Genomic DNA, 17215 nt, shown 5'->3' with positions numbered 1-17215 from the left:
CACATTATGCACGCATTGTTCGTGATTATTTAAACACCCGCTACAATGGCAGGTGGATTGTGCGAGGTGGCCCAGTTGCCTGGCCACCTCGTTCACCTGATTTAACCCCTCCCGATTTTTACTTATGGGGATATCTTAAGAATGTTGTTTATGCTCAACGGCCAACAACGCGAGATAATATGATCGAACGCATTCGTACAGCTTGTGCAGCAATCCCTCGAGATGTTCTTTGCATCCAACAAAACGGCGGTAATTTCGAACAATTAATCAATGGTTAACTCCAGTTAACATTCCATAAAAATACCAAAAAAATAACAAAAAGGTAAAAAACAAATAAAAAAAAATAAAACAAAAAACAAAAAATGGGATGCTAAATCCTTTTGACAACCTCCTCGATGGTGTATCCTGGGTTTGGCTGATGTCAAAGGTAATTTCCGCACAAAAGATGATTTGTTTCCAAAATCACATGTTCGAACGTAAAATTTCCCGCTCTTTCCATTTCTGGTGCCAAAAGTAGGGGTTACTATTTGAAAAAATCGACTTGACCTTCAAATGACCTTGAAGGTCATGCTCAATGACATTGTCAAGGTCATCATCAGGTAGCCAGGGAAAATCCTAAAACTTTTACCCGAAACTTTTTTCGCTGGCATGCTTTGCCAACGAGATAATTGAGATTAAAGATTAAAATGACTCACCCTGTACATATGCGTTAAAACGGAATCATATAATAAATAAGATGATATAATATATTCATTTTGTATTTTATACAGTAATCCACGCATAAAGTTTTTGCTAGATGCTAGCCCTTTGAGATCCTTATAATATCGTTTCCTCCTAGAGCAAGCTTTGTAATAGCAGAATTTTCAGTTTCGCTTGTGACGAGACACGAGTCTCGCACATGTAAATACGTGTGAAGGCGGCCGCAATAGACGCAGCATGCGCAGCGAGCGCGCGCAACGAACAAAAGACGAATCCGCACGACGCGGATTGAGCGCGCGCGCGCAACATCTGCAAGGGCGAGTCCGCACGGGAGCGGCAGCTGGCGAACAACTCAGCGGCGACGCGCCGCGAACGCACCTATACATATCCGCGCCGCGCGTCTTTATAAAGCGAATCGCACGGCACAACGGGCAGTTCTACTCGAGCTCCACTCCAGGTAGTATCGTGCGCACACGTTACTATAAGGAAAAGCGAGAGATAGACCTACGCCGACAAAATCGTCTCGTAAGCCCACGTGACGATTTGTAGACAAATAAAAACCCGAAACTCCGAATTGCCATCGTGAGCACACGAGGCAACCCGGGGAACATCCGAACGAGCCTCGTCTACGTGAGCACACGTAGGCGACACCCGGTGCCACCGTAAAATCCTAACCTACATTCCGACATATTGCTGCCTCCCTCTGCCACTGTGAGCCCACAGGATTGAGGGAGTAACAATAGTTCCGCCGGCGATTCACCAGGTCGTGCGCGTCCTGGTGAAACTAAGGTTAATTCCTAACCTCCAAAGCCAGCCTTACGCCGACATTTCACGACTCGCTTCATCTCTGTGTGCACACAGGATAAAAAGAAGAACGAGACGAACGACGAAGATTTGTGAAGCCGTGCGCTCCGAGGGATAACCTCAAAGCACCGTGACACCATCCCGACCATTTCTGTGCGCACACAGAGCGGTCGGAATCGTTACACAACACATTCGGATCGGCGTAGCCGTGCGCACACGACTCCACCGTCCCGAATGAATTCCTAACCTCGAAATCCGACACCGACCCGTCATACCGCCACCGAACCGATACACCGAAGCCGCGTCCGCCGAATCATTATTGTAACGAAATCGCGTATATATTCTTGTAATTTGTTAACCGCGTTAGTTTAAACAATTTTATTTGTAAAAGCGAAGTATTTTTAACGAGACGCATAATTAATTTCTGTTTCAGCCGGGATTTAACAACTGATTCCAAATGCTATTGTTTAACTAGGAAATATATTTTATTATTTGTTAAGAATATAAAAACAGACTCTTTTTTGCCCTTTTTCCTTATCCAGATCCTGGAACCGATTGACTATTCAGTCTCTTGGGGAAAGATAAACCGATATACGCTAAAACATCGTAGAAACGCATTTGGAGGTGTTTAGAATTCGAATCATGCGTTTTTAGAAAATGTGCGTGTGTGTGCGTATACCGATCGTAATAAAATTTGACATGACTATATGATTTCTGATTCTAAATTCGGGACACATTTTTTTTCTTTATGATTCTGACCATTTCATGGCCATATTATAGCAATTTTTATAACAAGATGTATAATAACAAGATAAAAAAATCATATCCCTAAAACTAAATGGTTAAACGTTTTGAAAAAATGTATGACAATAAAAAACGATGTGTTTTTATTTATACGAGAAATCTGTAGTCGGTGCACGTCACAACACGAGTATCGTAACATCGTGAGCATAAGACCGAACACGAGAAAAGCGGTCTAAACTTATCTCACTTCACGCTTGTTAACGGGGTCTTCGTAATCATTGAACTATTCGTAATATCGTAATATTTCCTGAATTAATTATCTAAATGAAACAATAAGATTCTCAAGAAATTCATTTCTGAAATAATATAATAATTGAATGTAATAGAAATTTGCCGAAATTTGATAACTTATTTTTATTACTAGCCAGATTTATCTCGCTCGCTAGCACTCTCTCGGTTAAGCTTACTTTTCCGAGGTTTATTTAGGTATATTGTACGATTATAAGGTGAATTAAATTTTATTTTGTTACTTATGTTGTTATACTGATCTGATTATTAAAAAGAAAAATTTGCGATGTCACGGGCGTAAGCACAGCCAGAAAAAGCTCTGCGGCGCGAGGGTGCTGATGCAGCACCTTATCGCGCACTACGCGCTCGCAGGTGCGAGCAGTTCAGGCTCTAGCCTGCAGATCACCGGCAACCGTCAAGCCGAGCAGAGTTCAACTCACCAACGAATAAAGACTCTTGCCACGAACTTGTCTCTTTCTTTCTGCCCTGCTCACAAAGCAGAACCCACTCATACTCCGTGACAACGATAATAGAAGTTATTTGTAAAATATTGGCAAAAAGGTTCAAAATTTTAGAAAATCTCGAATAAAAAGTAAGAGGTAGTAGAAGATTACTTCGATTACATAATTTTTAAGTTATATTATGAAATATAGTTTAAGATAACGACAATAAATTTGGAAATTTCAATAGAAAAATATAATTTGAATAGAGAAATAAAATAATTTACTTTGCCATTGCTTCATAAAGTGTTGATAGGTTTTTTTTTTAATTTCAATGGTTTAGTTTATTGAAGTGTAATTTTTAGATTTTTACTTTTTAAAAGTGCGATGTTGTAAATTTACACTCTTTGAAAGTGTAGCGTCGATTGTTACTTTTTAGTGTTTAGAGTGTAAATTTTAGTCGATTAAAATTTAAACTACGTTTACCAATAAATTTTCGGCCTTTTAAATTTTGGTTATTGTAAATTTTGAATCTTACTAATCTTAGACATAATTTTACTCGTGCCCCATTCATTTGAGGGCCTTACAAAAATTTGTGTCTTTTACCAATGTAGACCTTACTTCTTATTTTACAGTGCATTTAATTGTTTAAAAAAAAAGTTTGAGTTTGTAATTTGAAAACTTCATTAGGCCCAAACGCCAATTCCTCAAATTTTTATAACTCACTATCACAAGTGCCAAAATTTAAAAAGCCTAAAAAAACAAGTCCTAGTATTGATAAGACACAACATTTTGAGGCAACGGTATTTAAATGACAAAATATAAAAGGCCTAAATTGTATGATGCCCAATAACTCAAAATTAATAAGGTCAAAATTTTTAAGGCCTAAAATTTGTTAGTTGATAAGAATATAATTGTTTATTACATTTATACATATATGTATACTCTTTCAAATATTCTAGTAAAATTGGAAGTTAGTGGCCTACAGTTACTCGAATTATGTTTACTTTTTGACTTGTGTATGGGAATGATTTTATCAGTTTTAAGTTCCTCTGGCCTATACGATTTTTCTATACACAAATTAATGATCTGTACAAGAGAAAGTGTTTCATGTTTTTTTAATACTCTAATGGATTTGACCTTGATATTGTCTACACCGACAGCTTAAACTTTCAGATTATCAATGATATACATTACACTGGCATTTGTAGGCTTAAGAAGTATTGTTTTAGAGTTAACAGGAGGTAGTTTAATTTGCATGCTAGATGGTGTATGTATAACTTTGTACATTTCATTTCCCACATTGCTAAAGTACATATTCATTTGATTACCTATTTCTTAAGGATTGAAAATGTTACTCTTATTATTATTATAGATACAATTTATGCATTGTTCTTTCTTTTCACCTCTTCAGTTTTTTGTTAATTAACTTACATAGATTTTTAGAATTATAACTATTTTTCTTTATTTCTCTCCTTTCATACAAAAGCTTAGCCTTATTAATTAAACTATTCAGCATTTTACCGTATTTTTTCTCTTTTTTAAGGTTGTTTGGATCGTTTTTCCACTTATTTCATAAAATATGAAAGAAAAGCTATATAATATTTTATTTTCTCACAATGAGATATTTCTTTAAGTGCAGGAATGGAGGGAATGACAAGGTATACGCAAATAAATACACAATTTTCCTTTTTTTGTCAAAAGATACAAAATATCATATTATTGATCATTATTAAAACTTGATAAAATAAAATTCAATCACGCGCCAGAGCTATAACTTTAAACAGCTCAAAAATGCTATGACAGCGAGAGTTTAAGAGCGTCTGGTAAGTTAGGGAACTCTCCAACACGTCACACTTCATGTATACGATGGTAGGACGATCGGATGGTTGTAGAGGCACCGGTCCTATTTGGCCTGTCGTTCCCTTCATGAATGACGACGGTGAAGGGCTAAAACAAATTAGACACAACATCAGAAAATATTTCAAATCTGGAAAAATTATAATAATAAGTAAACATCATAGAAACGTACCGCTCTACCTGGACCCTTCCGCTTGGAGATGTACAATCCATCCCCTTCATATTCCACAGTATAGCGCTCGGCCATACATACATCATTATAATGATCTGAATCGATCTCCTTGGCTTCTCGATACATTACAGGCCTCACGACCACACGTGAGCCAAGCTGAAATAAAAGAAAAAGAAATGCATGAGTTACAAATACACTAACGCACATAGATTAAAAAAAATACAGAACAAACATAATATATTATATAAAGCAAAGAAAACTTACATATCCATCGCGAGGACACAGGACCGAAAAACGCACCTCCCCCTACTCCTGGATAAGGTAGCGCCAGCCACCCTCAGCCCATGCGCCGAAATCTTTGAAAAAGAAGAGCGCTAACACATTCATGGAACTAGCAAACATTACCCTTATACACACAACATACCCGCCTACATGCACAAAACTCATACGCGCATACACCAAAAATACGAATATAATGAAGCACACTCAACACACTCACTTACACATAGAGACACATGCAATAATCATACATACACACACCCAGAAAACGCACTTCATTGCTCTCACAAACTCACACTATACTTATACGGACACACACCTAGAAATATATATATATATATATATATATATATATATATATATATATAATAAAACACTCAACGCACTCACTTACACGCACAGACTTACGTAACCTTCACGCATATGTAATTACAAAATATATAATTAGAACACTTGCTCTCCGATTTCATCGCAACACTTGTACACACGTAAAAATAAAAACAAAAGAAGAAAATCATCTTGCTTTCACTTACCATGTCGCAAAAACGGCATTTTAAACGGTCAGTAGCCGCTACTGTACGATGACACCGTACCGCGTCTCATCCAAACTGTGAAAAAACATCTCCTTCGCGTAGAAATCGTAGTCAATATGCGACTGGAACGCACACACCGTAGTATCGATTAAACATTTATAATCAAAAGGAGCGTTTGGAGATTCCATTGTCACTCGTCCGTCTTGCACTCAGAATAATTGCACTTTAACTAGTCGGCGTGAAACACAAAACGAATATGCGTGCTGCGGACAAGGGACGGGGCTAAGCAGCGGATCTCTAACTCTTCCCCACCCGCATAGTTAATCTCAGTCATGAACCACGCGAGAGGAGAAGGACGGCGCCGAGCGAAATACTCTACTCACTCCCCAACTAATCGATGACAAATCCTCATGCTAACTCGGACACGTTTTATGCACGCCGCCTCGAATCCGGACACGTGTAAACATACATTCCAACAAGTTACAGATAAAAACAGCGAACTCATTCAGTTAAAATCAAGCCCTTGACAGCCATGCCAATACATTTTTTATAAAACGAAGACGTAATTTCATATTTTTGCGGCCACAGGGCGCGCGAAGCCGAAAACAATTAATGCACACACGATAGTCTTAAACTTGAACAAGCTACATACGCGTAACACACACTTCACAATTAAAAACTAACTAACAAACACATAATGATTTAAATATTCAAGACAACTTTATCAATTCGTAGTAATGTTGCAGAAATGTAAAACAATCTCACGGAGTGCGTCATCATCCGACGCATCACTATTTCAATCCAAATAATTATTATTGTTATTATTTCAATTGTTGTTATCGTTTCCTCGTTTATAGTACAAACCTTCAAGCAAGTATCAAACTATCTAGTTCAATGAAAATATCACATAATTTTACACATAAAACTCAATTTATCTTAATTAGAATGTGACAAAATACGTGTAGCGGCTGAAATCAAACACATAGGATCACTCTGCGCACACATACTAGCACTACATATCACACCAGTAAACACACCCGTATGCTCACTACTACGACATTTGAACTAAAACTTAATAAAATTACACGTTCATTTCTGATATAAAAATTCGAGTATACATCAAGCTATCTAAAACAAGAAAATTATTTCATAATTTCTAACGCCAAACGCACTTTATCAAAGTTAGAATATAAAAATTTACGCGCTGCATTCAGCGCTATAGACGCGAGACGTAGACCCTCATTCAAAAATTTTAACTGGTATATTATAATCTGTCCTTATTTTTTTACGGCACAGGCGAAATACAGCTTAAGAATTACAATTAAATAAACATTACCAAGCGTACAACCCATTCACCGATAATAGAAATCATTTAAACAACCTAACGCAATTTATTACGAAAGTAAAATTAACAATGTTCTAGAATAAAATAAATAAGTAAACAAACACTCAATTCTGTTTTCAATTTGCAGATTTAGGATACAGTCAAGAGCAGAGAATATACAATATACGCAGCCGACTGTGCATATGCTACAAAATAATCCTGGTTTGCTATTCGAAAACACTGCTTACATGTCATTGTCAAATATAGATTATCAACTTATTCAGAAGATAAACTTAGAATTTTACTTCAAAACAGGAGATTATTTACTAGAGCAATGCAAAGAGATACAGGCCTTATGCGACAAAACCTTATCACTCTGTCCGCACAATCAATTAATTAAAAGCTATATTGGACAAATTCAAGAAACCAAAATGTAATCAGAAAAAATTATAGAATTACTTGTTGGCCTTGATTTGTCGAAAACACCAAGACAACGCAGATCTATTTTGCTATTCATTGGTCAAATAAGCGAATACCTGTTCAGCACAATGGACGAAAAAGTGCAAAAAGATATGGAAAATTTAAGAGAACTATCATCTAGCGATACTCGCAAGACGGCGAAACTGTTAGCGCAGCAAACTGAATAAGTAGAAACAGAATTTTATAAAATAAACAAATTAACCAGCGTAGTTACAAACATAACTAAATCGTTCGATTATTACTACGAAAAAGACACGCTTCAAACAGCAACGCAGATTTTAGGCCAAACGATTACACAATACAAACTCGACACGGAAATTATCACAGATGCTAAATTATTTGCATCACAAGGCGCTATACTCCCTCAAAGGATTGCCACCTTGTCGTGTGCCTGTTGGGCTGGTGAGGGGGCTCCTCTAGTCGATTGTGCGGCGGATCTCGGACCCGGACCCGGCGAGAGAGTGAATGTTTCTGGCTGTGTCTGATTCCCTGTAAAACGGGCTCTCAAATGTATGTGCATCCCCGTAAAAAGGGCTCTCACTCGAGTGCGAGATCCCCCTAAAAAGGGCTCTTCCTAGCTTCGGACTCTCAACGGGCCTGGGGGCGGGACTCACCCAACTCTCCTCGTATCAGAGGGAGGAGAGCGAAAACTGCCTGGCGGACCGACTAGAGGCTAGGAGCAATCCCCCAACCAGGGGAAGGCGGTAGGAAAACACAACCCATTAACACACATATTAAGCACCAACACTCACACACTGCCGACCACAAAGCTGCCCCTGGGCACGTATGTCCACCAGGGTCACTCGAGGGAGACTGACGGCGTCGATCTGAGGGTACCGTAGAAAAACCAGATTGTCTGGCGCTCCTAGGCCGTCGGATAGTACAGGGGCCCGAGTCAGCCTAACCAGCAAGACCTGACTGCCCTATCAGTTAACGAAAAATCCCGCCTGACCTAACAGTGCTGGTTGGTGACCGGATAAGGGCATGTTGGGTTGGGCGGGGGGTCCTGGTGAGGACACAGGCGTCGGGGTTAGCTTCTCCGCGGTGGGTGGCTTCTAGGAGGTGTACTGGTCCGGGATGCGGGGGTGGAGCTTGGTCCATACACACTAACACAACTGTTTAACATACAAAATGAAATGGAAAAGAATGAAACACAGGAAACGGTTGCAAAAGTGCCAGCAACAAAGGAGTTCTCCAGCTCAAACCAAGTCCTCACGGAAGGTATTCTGAAATACCGGGCGGCTGTCGTCAACACGGCAAATACCGAAGCATGTTCCCAGGAGAGTCACCAGGCGACTGCGACGTACGCCCCAGCGGCAAATACCGGTGCCTCCTCGGAAACTGAAAACAGTAAGGTAAAGAAAAGAAACAGGCACGTTAATAAGAAGCTAGCCTCGGGGGCTAAACTAAAGACAAAGCGTCTGGAGGACGCTCCTGAGCAGTCTCAGGTTGGGACACTTGCGAGCGCGACCAAAAGACAACACTCTGACAGTTCCACCCCAAGGGAGCTCAAAAAGAGGTCCGTTGGGGACGCTCCAAAGAGCTACAGCCGAGCAGTGGCTACTGACTTAAGGTGGCCACCGTTCCGGTCAAGTACCCGAAAGAGCGCCTTGAGGAGGACCAGGGAAAGAAAGTCCTGGAAGCCTTAGAGGGGGAGATTGATGACGCCCCAGACGGAGGCTAATTTCCGAGTTTCTTGGATAATTGGTACCAGAGGGCTGCACAAATCTTCCACTGCATGGACCAAAAGGACAAGGAGTGGTTACTTAGTAATGCCACTAAATGATCGTGTAGGGGGGGGGGAGGCAACTTAAGGCTATTGGGAGACCTCCAAAAGCTGGTCAGAGCGATGATCTACGCCTCCGGAGTGCATACTTCGGAGGTCGTGGTGAAGCGCTTGAAAAGGCAGAACACCACACTCACACCGGGCTCCTGGGTGGCCGCCGAAACCAAAACTTTAACGGTTAGCACCAAGGGAAAAAAGAAGGAGGAGACGGCCATTCGGATGCTGCTGGAAAGGACTGAAGTCGAAGCACTGAAGGCCCTTGACTTCAGACCTTTCTGTAGAGGTGGCAGGGCACACGTCGTCCCGTTCAAGGAACATACAGAGAAAGAGCCGGGGCAGACGGAAGTCGAGGTTATGGAGGTCGATCCCGGCCTCAATAAGGTAAACATAGAGGTTGATGCGGGTAGCAGTGCTCTCGAACAAGATGGCTGATCGGGGGCAACGCAACAGCGTAAACAATATGAATGGGGCCGAATCTGTACCAGACACAACCATAGAGTTTACGCAGATATTTCTGCACTATTGCAAGAGCGCCATAACCGTTCTGGCTAGACGTATGGCGGGGGTGCGTACAGGTATTTGCCTAATCCACGAACCTTGGATTCACAACGGCAAACTCGCAGGCTTAAACGGAATAGGTACACTGATCAGCGGCAATCCCGTCTCGACTAAAACGTGCCTTATTGTTAAGGGGCTTCAGGTGGAGACGGTGCCAAAGTACTGCTCAAGGGATCTATGTACGGCTAGGGTAGGCTACAAGGGTACCAAAGGTAAGCGGAAAGTCATTATGATTGCCGCAGCATACTTTCCTTACGAGGAAGCGTGCCCACCAGAGGAAATGGACGCATTAATTAGAGAATGCGAAGCCGAAGGCACCAAGCTTATAATGGGTTGTGATGCAAACGCACATCACACATGTTGGGGCAGCACATACTACAATTCTAGAGAAGAAAGTCTATTGGAGTTCTTAGCAGCAACGAACATGGACTTTCTTAATACAGGCAGCAGACCCACGTTCCAAAACGCTGTAAGGGAGGAGGTCATAGACATTACCTTGGCCCCCAGGAACGTGTGGCCTGAGGTTATGGACTGGAAAGTGTCGGAAGAAGTCTCCATGGCGGATCAATAACACATTGTGTTCACACTCAGCGGACAAAGTACGCTCGACCAGCTCATAAGGAACTCTAGGAAAACAGACTGGGTATCTAGGATCCTAAGGGACATAATAAGAAGTTCTTTCTTACGAGAACAATTGTGAACTTAGGCTGAAGAGGCCATCGAAAGGGCGCTCCCTGGTAAAATAAGTCACTGGAGAAACGCAGAAACAAAGTAAGGCGGCTATACAACCGGTCTAAGCACACGAAGAGTGACAAGGACAAACGGGCGTATAGTGCGGAGCAAAAGAAATATAAGAAGGAGATCAAAAAGGCCGGAGTAGAGGGTTGAAAGCGATACTGCAAAAGCCGAAGCACGCTATCAGGCACAGCCAGGCTGGCAGTGTCCTGCAAAACCTGAAGAAGCCTCTGACAGACTCGATCAGACTAGCAACAGGAAACTGGGCAAAGAATGGACAGGAGGCCCTAGAGGGCCTAACAGAAACCCACTTTTCAGACTTCAGGGGAGAGGCGAGGTCAGAGGCTGTTCAGCTGATAGCCCGCGGAGAGGACTGGAAACTGGCGAGACGGGTAACACACAAGGCAAGGATAAAGTGGGCTATTGGGACGTTCGAGTCCTACAAGGCGGCAAGTCCGGACGGCATTCTTCCGGCTCTGCTGCAGCAGGGCATAGACGTATTAGTTCCAGCCTTGGAGAAATTGTACCGAGCCTTTCTGGCACTGGGTTATGTGCTGGAAGAATGGGGACAGGCGAGGGTGGCTTTCCTGCCGAAACCAGGTAAGACTCATCACGCGGTCGCAAAGGACTTCAGGCCAATCATCATGACCTCGTTTTTATTCAAAACTCTGGAAAAGCTGGTTAACAGATATATTAAGGAGTCATCACTAGTAGAAGCGCCGCTGCACAGCAAGCAGCATTCCTACCAGACGGGAAAGTCAGTGGACACAGCGTTGCTGGATGCGGTTAGCTACATTCAAAAGGGCATGGAAAACAGGGGTTTGGTATTGGTAGCTTTCCTAGACATTGAAGGGGCTTTTAATTACACGACCAGCCAAGCGATTTCAGTAGGTATAGAGGAACACGCAGTACCAGCAATTGTCGCCAGGTGGATCAGCGTTATGCTGAGGACCAGGACGATAGTAGCGGCCTGGGAAACGTACTCTTGCAAAGGAGTAGTGAGGAAGGGATGACCACAAGGAGGGGTGCTGTAACTGACACTATGGTGTCTGGTGGTGGACAGCTTGCTCTGCATCCTGAACGAAGCTGGTATAAACGCACAGGCATATGCAGATGACATCGTCATCCTAATCAGAGGGGACAACCAAGACGTGCTAGCAGGTTTAATGCATTTCGCGCTTGGCCTAGTGGAGAAATGGTGTAATAAAGTAAAACTGAGGGTTAACCCCATCAAAGTCAGTGTCATGCTGTGTACGAACAAGTATGAAACCAAGCCGATGGAAGGGCTCCAACTCCATGGAGTTTCCCTGAAATTGGTAAAGGAGGTCAAATACCTGGGAGTCACACTCGACGCCAGACTTAACTGGGGGAAACATATCAAAGATGAATGCAAGAAAGCGATAAGCATCTTCTGGGCCTGCAGGAGGGCTTTTGGCAATACCTGGGGTCTAGAACCGGATAAAGTGAGATGGCTATATGATGCAATCATAAAACCAAGACTCACTCATGGGGCACTGCTATGGGGCCACAAATGTGAGTTGAAAAGGGTGCAAAGATTGGTTATGAGTGGAATCACGAGATCCATGCGAACGACACCTACGGTCGCTGTGGTAAGACTGTTGGAACTCTCTCCACTAGGCAAGGTAATAAGGGCAAATGCGTGCAGGACGTTCTGCAGACTAGCGAAATCAACGAACTGTTCGGATTTCAAGGATGCGGCACTTCTGGAACAAGTAATGCCGCTAATGGAAGAAGAGGTTGTGACAGAATGGCGGAAAGAATTCATTTTTCTAAGCCGTTCTCGATCATAATTCCAGAAAGGGAAGAATGGAAGACAAGTGCCCATGAACTTCTCGAAAACAGTGTGGTGTGGTTCACTGATGGCTCAAAAAATGAGATCGGTGTAGGAGCAGGTGCCTGGGAAAAGGGGGACACACAAGAAATCGTGTGCTCATCGACCACTATGCTACGGTTTTCCAGGCAGGAATCAGGGCCATTACAGAAGCTGCTAAATGGCTGTTGGAGGAGGCACAGGACAAAGAACTGTAAGCTTTTGCTCGGATAGCAGGGCAGTTATCATGGCGCTAGACAGTATCAGTATCTCCGCTAAAGAGGTACTAAGGTGCAGACAGGCGCTGGAATCACTGTCGGAACACAACGCGGTGAGACTGGTGTAGGTACCGGAACACTCCGGCGTGGTGGGTAACGAAAAGGCGGACAGGTTAGCGGGTAGGGGCGCAAACGACATTCGTGCAAGAAGGTGCGCAGTCGCTGTCCCAACCTGCGAGGTTAATAGAGCAATGAAAGAATGGCTCAACTCGCAACTGAGCGACAAATGGACCAATGCCAATGGGCAAAGACAGGCTAGGACTCCGGTGGGCAGCAGCCCACCTGAGGAGTGGCTGCTGACCATTAAGGGCCTGAGCAGGAATAGGTTGAGGCTGGTCGTTGGCTGGCTGACGGGACATTGGAGGGTAGGATACCACCTGTGGAACCTGAGACTAAGGGACTCCGGGAGCTGCAAGTGGTGTGAGCATGAAACTGAGATCACCTCCCTCCTGCTGTGTGCATGCCCAGCTTTTGCGCGGACGAGACAGAGGGTGTGGGGGGTTTCCGTGTTGGTTAAGGGTTAGAGGAGGTAAGATTAAAAAGCTTGGCATCAATTTGCTGAATTGCCGAAACTATAAACAAGGGTTTATAAAGTAATTTCTTATGGTATAGAAGGCACAGCACAATGGGCTTCGCCTGAGTGGTCGACCGGCATGTCCCCGTGCAGGGGCTGCCGCAGTTCACCTCCGCCCAATATGAATATGACTATGACTATCTCATATAAACGCATATTTGTAACTATCAGCTTTAATAAAAATATTCAGCTGATATCACCTGATAATCAGCTGACGTTTTGGCATGATTATCAGCAGATTATCAGTTATTTATCAGCTGATTGTCATCTGCCTTTTTTCAGTAGGGAACACCTAAGTTTATATGATTCATATGGATTACGCGATGAAACGGATTGAATACTATATTTTGATTTACTGTTATGATTTGAAATGTATTGGAACCAGGAAAACGTTCTAATTCGTTACAATCCACTTCAATCCGTTCCAATCCTTTTTTTAACGAGAGATGTACTCTATTAAATGATCACTATCCTTTTGTAATAAGTATCGATCAGCTTTGAGTGCAGAATGCGCAAGAAAAGATAGAAAATTATGTTAATTATAGGAATTTAAAGGAATATGCAAAGAAATTAGAATGGAATTAATGTTTGAAATTGCAGGACCTAAATCTTGCTTTAAAGCTCTAAATCTTGAATAAAACAATAAAAGATGGAAAATGCAAATTCGAAAATAACGAGAAAAGAAGAAGTTGTGATAATCCAAGACAGCTATGGAGAATCATAAACAGTAAAATGGACAAAAGAAATAAACAATTGAAATCGCCTGATTGTATACTGGTTGATAAACAAAAAAATATTAAACAAGATAAATATAGCGAATGAAATGAATGACTATTTCAGTCAAATTTGAATAGATTTAAGTAATCAAATAAATAATGAGTGCGATGATCAAATAAGACTGCCAGCAAGAAATAGCGAGTCCATATTTATACAACCAATTAATATTAGTGAAATTCATATAATATTAAACGAAATGAAGAAAAATCTGGCGGGGTTGATAACATCAATGCAAGTACAATCAAGTGCGTTGGTAAGCTCCTGGCAAAGCCCTTGGAACATATTTTTAACCTAAGTATACAGCAATCGATTTGGCCGAATGCGCTAATACGAGCTGATATAGTAAAAATTCACAAGTCTGGAGATAGTACATGTATTGCGAACTATCGCCCAATATCACTGATTTCGAATATAGCTAAAATCTTTGAGAAAATTATATACAACAGACCTTTTAATTTTATAATGAAGCATAATATAATATCAGAAAAACAATTTGGTTTTGTCAGAGGCAGAAGAGCAACAGATGCACTTGATTGTCTTGCAAATATTATATACAAGAGCCTAGACAAAAGTAAACCAATAATAACGACATTTTTAGATCTAGCCAAAGCTTTTAATACTGTTGATCACAGAATATTATTGGATAAGTTGGAAAGCTATAGAGTAAGAGGATATGCCTTAAAACTCTTAACTAGCTATCTATCAGGTAGGAAACAATGCATTAAGATTAATGACTTCAAGAATGAATACAAATATATTTCCGTAGGTGTTCCGCAGGGAACCATTTTAGGTCCTTTACTTTTTATCCTATATGTAAATGACCTATTGATAGATGTGCTAAAAGACTCTCTAATGTCTTATGCAGACAACACGGTCATCATCACAAGTGATGATTCGTGATTGGCAGCACAGGACAAGATAAATGTTTATCTTAGCAAAGTTTCCAAATGGCTGATGTTACATAAACTATCGCTAAATGTAAATAAAACTGTATATATAACCTATGGCAACTACTGTGATAGCGTTCCAGGGGATATAAATATTAATATTGGTGGCAACATTATAAATAGGGTTGAAAGCCATAAATATTTAGGGTTACATTTTGATTGCAACATGAAATGGAATATACACATTGATTTCATTGTAAAAAGAACAAAAATGAAAAGTATAATGGATAGAAAAACCTTGATGATGATCTACCATGCATTCATCCAGGGCCTAGTCAATTATGAAATAATTGCCTGGGTGGAGCATATAACAATTGTATGTACTCGATAAAAGAAGTACAAAAGAAGTTATTAAAAATTATCAACAGAAATCATTTTGAATCACAAAATTTCCCAATAACAGTTAGGCAATTGTTCCAAATTGAAGCAATAACATATCACTATAGAAAACTAAGAGATTATTATAGTAACAATACGAAAACTACTAGGAATAAGAGCATATCATTGTCAAAAATTAATAAAACTATAAGTAAGAAAAGCAGCTACTACATGGCTGTGAAAATCTTTAATCTATTATCTAATGATCTCAAAGAGTTAACAGTTAGAAAAGTAACTATTAAAAATAAATTAAAGGTTTTCATAAGAAATATAATTGTATGAAATGAATTAGAGACAAAAGTTTAACTTCTGTTATCAGTACAAGAAGAAATAGTATGAAAATATTAATTTTAGTTTTTAGTTTTTAAGTTATTTTTGTAATTATTGTACCATACCCATGTAAAGGCAACTTGTTTGCCTCTATTAGAAATGGTAACATGCAAGCTCAGCCCAGAGGGCGTCTTGGTTCCCAGCCCCAAACCCGTGTTAAATGCATATATATATATATATATATATATATGTGCTCACGGACACGCTGTTGTGTGTGTGTGTGTGTGTGTATCACGCGACCCAACTCACATATGCAAGAGCGTGTCCGTGAGCATATATATAGATATACATTTAACACGGATTTGGGGCTGGGAACCAAGACGCCCCCTGGGCTGAGCTTGCATGTTAACATTCCTAATTAGTCCGGGCGCTAGTGCCATCTGAGTGTAAATTTTGAGTTCATCTCAGTAACTTGGAGTTTTTCTATGTTTTTTGGGATGCTGAATCGAAATTTGTTGCTTACAAAGCCCGAAATCTGTCAGTTTTTTTGTTATAAACAAATTACTGGTTTGCAATAAACAAATAATCGTTATTTGCAATTGAAAAAAATTGGGTTACATTATTTAGGTATTTTTGAATCGAAAGTGCTCTTACAACTATTTTCGTATAACGTATACTTTTTGAGTTAAAAACTGATGGATTTCGGGCTTTGTAAGCAACAAATTTCAATTTAGCATCCCAAAAAACATAGAAAAACTTAAAGTTACTGAGGGGAACTCAAAATTTACACTCAGATGGCACCAGCAACTGGACTATATAACAAGCCTTAAAAAGGCTTATGTATGTGGTCAAAATAAATAAGGCATTAAAGTACAAATTGTTACGACAGTTTGTACGCTTTGATAATTAAGTACTTTGAATCAGCGCAACATACATTTCTTAGAAGGGTGGAAGCAGAGAAGGAGGAAAAATCTGGTTAGAGCAATGGCTATCCTTCGAGGAAAGAAGAGCCAAAGCTCTCATAATGAGGGAAAGGAGAAGGAGAGACGAAGAAGAGAATGAGGAGGGAGAACTGGCACACAAGAAAGAATGGGTTGCAGAGATAGAAGGAGAGCTGCAGTGGTGGGCTTACGACACGAAATGGATATTTTCGACGCGTCATGCGTAGAAAATGTCGAAAATGTAAAATATGTATATTATACCGTCAAAAATGTCGTAAAATAATTTGAAATTCTTAACCTCATTTTATACTTGTATAATAGTGAGAATGTTCTCTACTCCACTTGTCTCCGTCTGTACGCATTATCGCAAGCTCTCAAGTCAGTTCAAATTTTAGTAATTTGTGGAACATACACAGTCTTTATTATTAAATTGGGTTGTTTAAAGTAGGCACTTTACAAATGGCTGAAGGGTAAGAAATAAAAAACAGCTTATAGTCACAGTCGACAGCGCATTTCC

The 17215-nt window shown here is 40.7% G+C and overlaps 2 protein-coding genes across 8 annotated transcripts in view; both read right to left on the bottom strand.

Annotated features, from left to right (window-relative positions):
* Positions 1–17215, bottom strand: part of LOC100119221 (multiple ankyrin repeats single KH domain) — a 490846-nt gene that overhangs the window by 465018 nt on the left and 8613 nt on the right. The window lies entirely within an intron of this gene.
* LOC100678881 lies at positions 4279–5589 on the bottom strand. Of its 2 annotated transcripts, XM_031930218.2 has the most exons (3): positions 5272–5589; positions 5008–5163; positions 4279–4925 (listed from the first exon to the last, which is right to left on the bottom strand). In XM_031930218.2, exons 2-3 carry the CDS (start codon positions 5131–5133, stop codon positions 4827–4829), a joined length of 225 nt encoding a protein of 74 aa, XP_031786078.1. In that variant the 5' UTR covers positions 5134–5163; positions 5272–5589; the 3' UTR covers positions 4279–4826. The 2 variants fall into 2 exon arrangements, with proteins under 2 accessions (XP_031786078.1, XP_031786077.1); XM_031930217.2 differs by lacking the exon at positions 5272–5589 and having other exon boundaries at positions 5008–5242.

This window comes from Nasonia vitripennis (genome assembly GCF_009193385.2).
Source record: "Nasonia vitripennis strain AsymCx chromosome 4 unlocalized genomic scaffold, Nvit_psr_1.1 chr4_random0010, whole genome shotgun sequence".
Taxonomy (NCBI): Eukaryota; Metazoa; Arthropoda; class Insecta; order Hymenoptera; family Pteromalidae; genus Nasonia; species Nasonia vitripennis.
The sequence above is the reverse complement of the archived record's forward strand: the minus strand, read 5'-3'. Positions and strand labels throughout refer to the sequence as shown.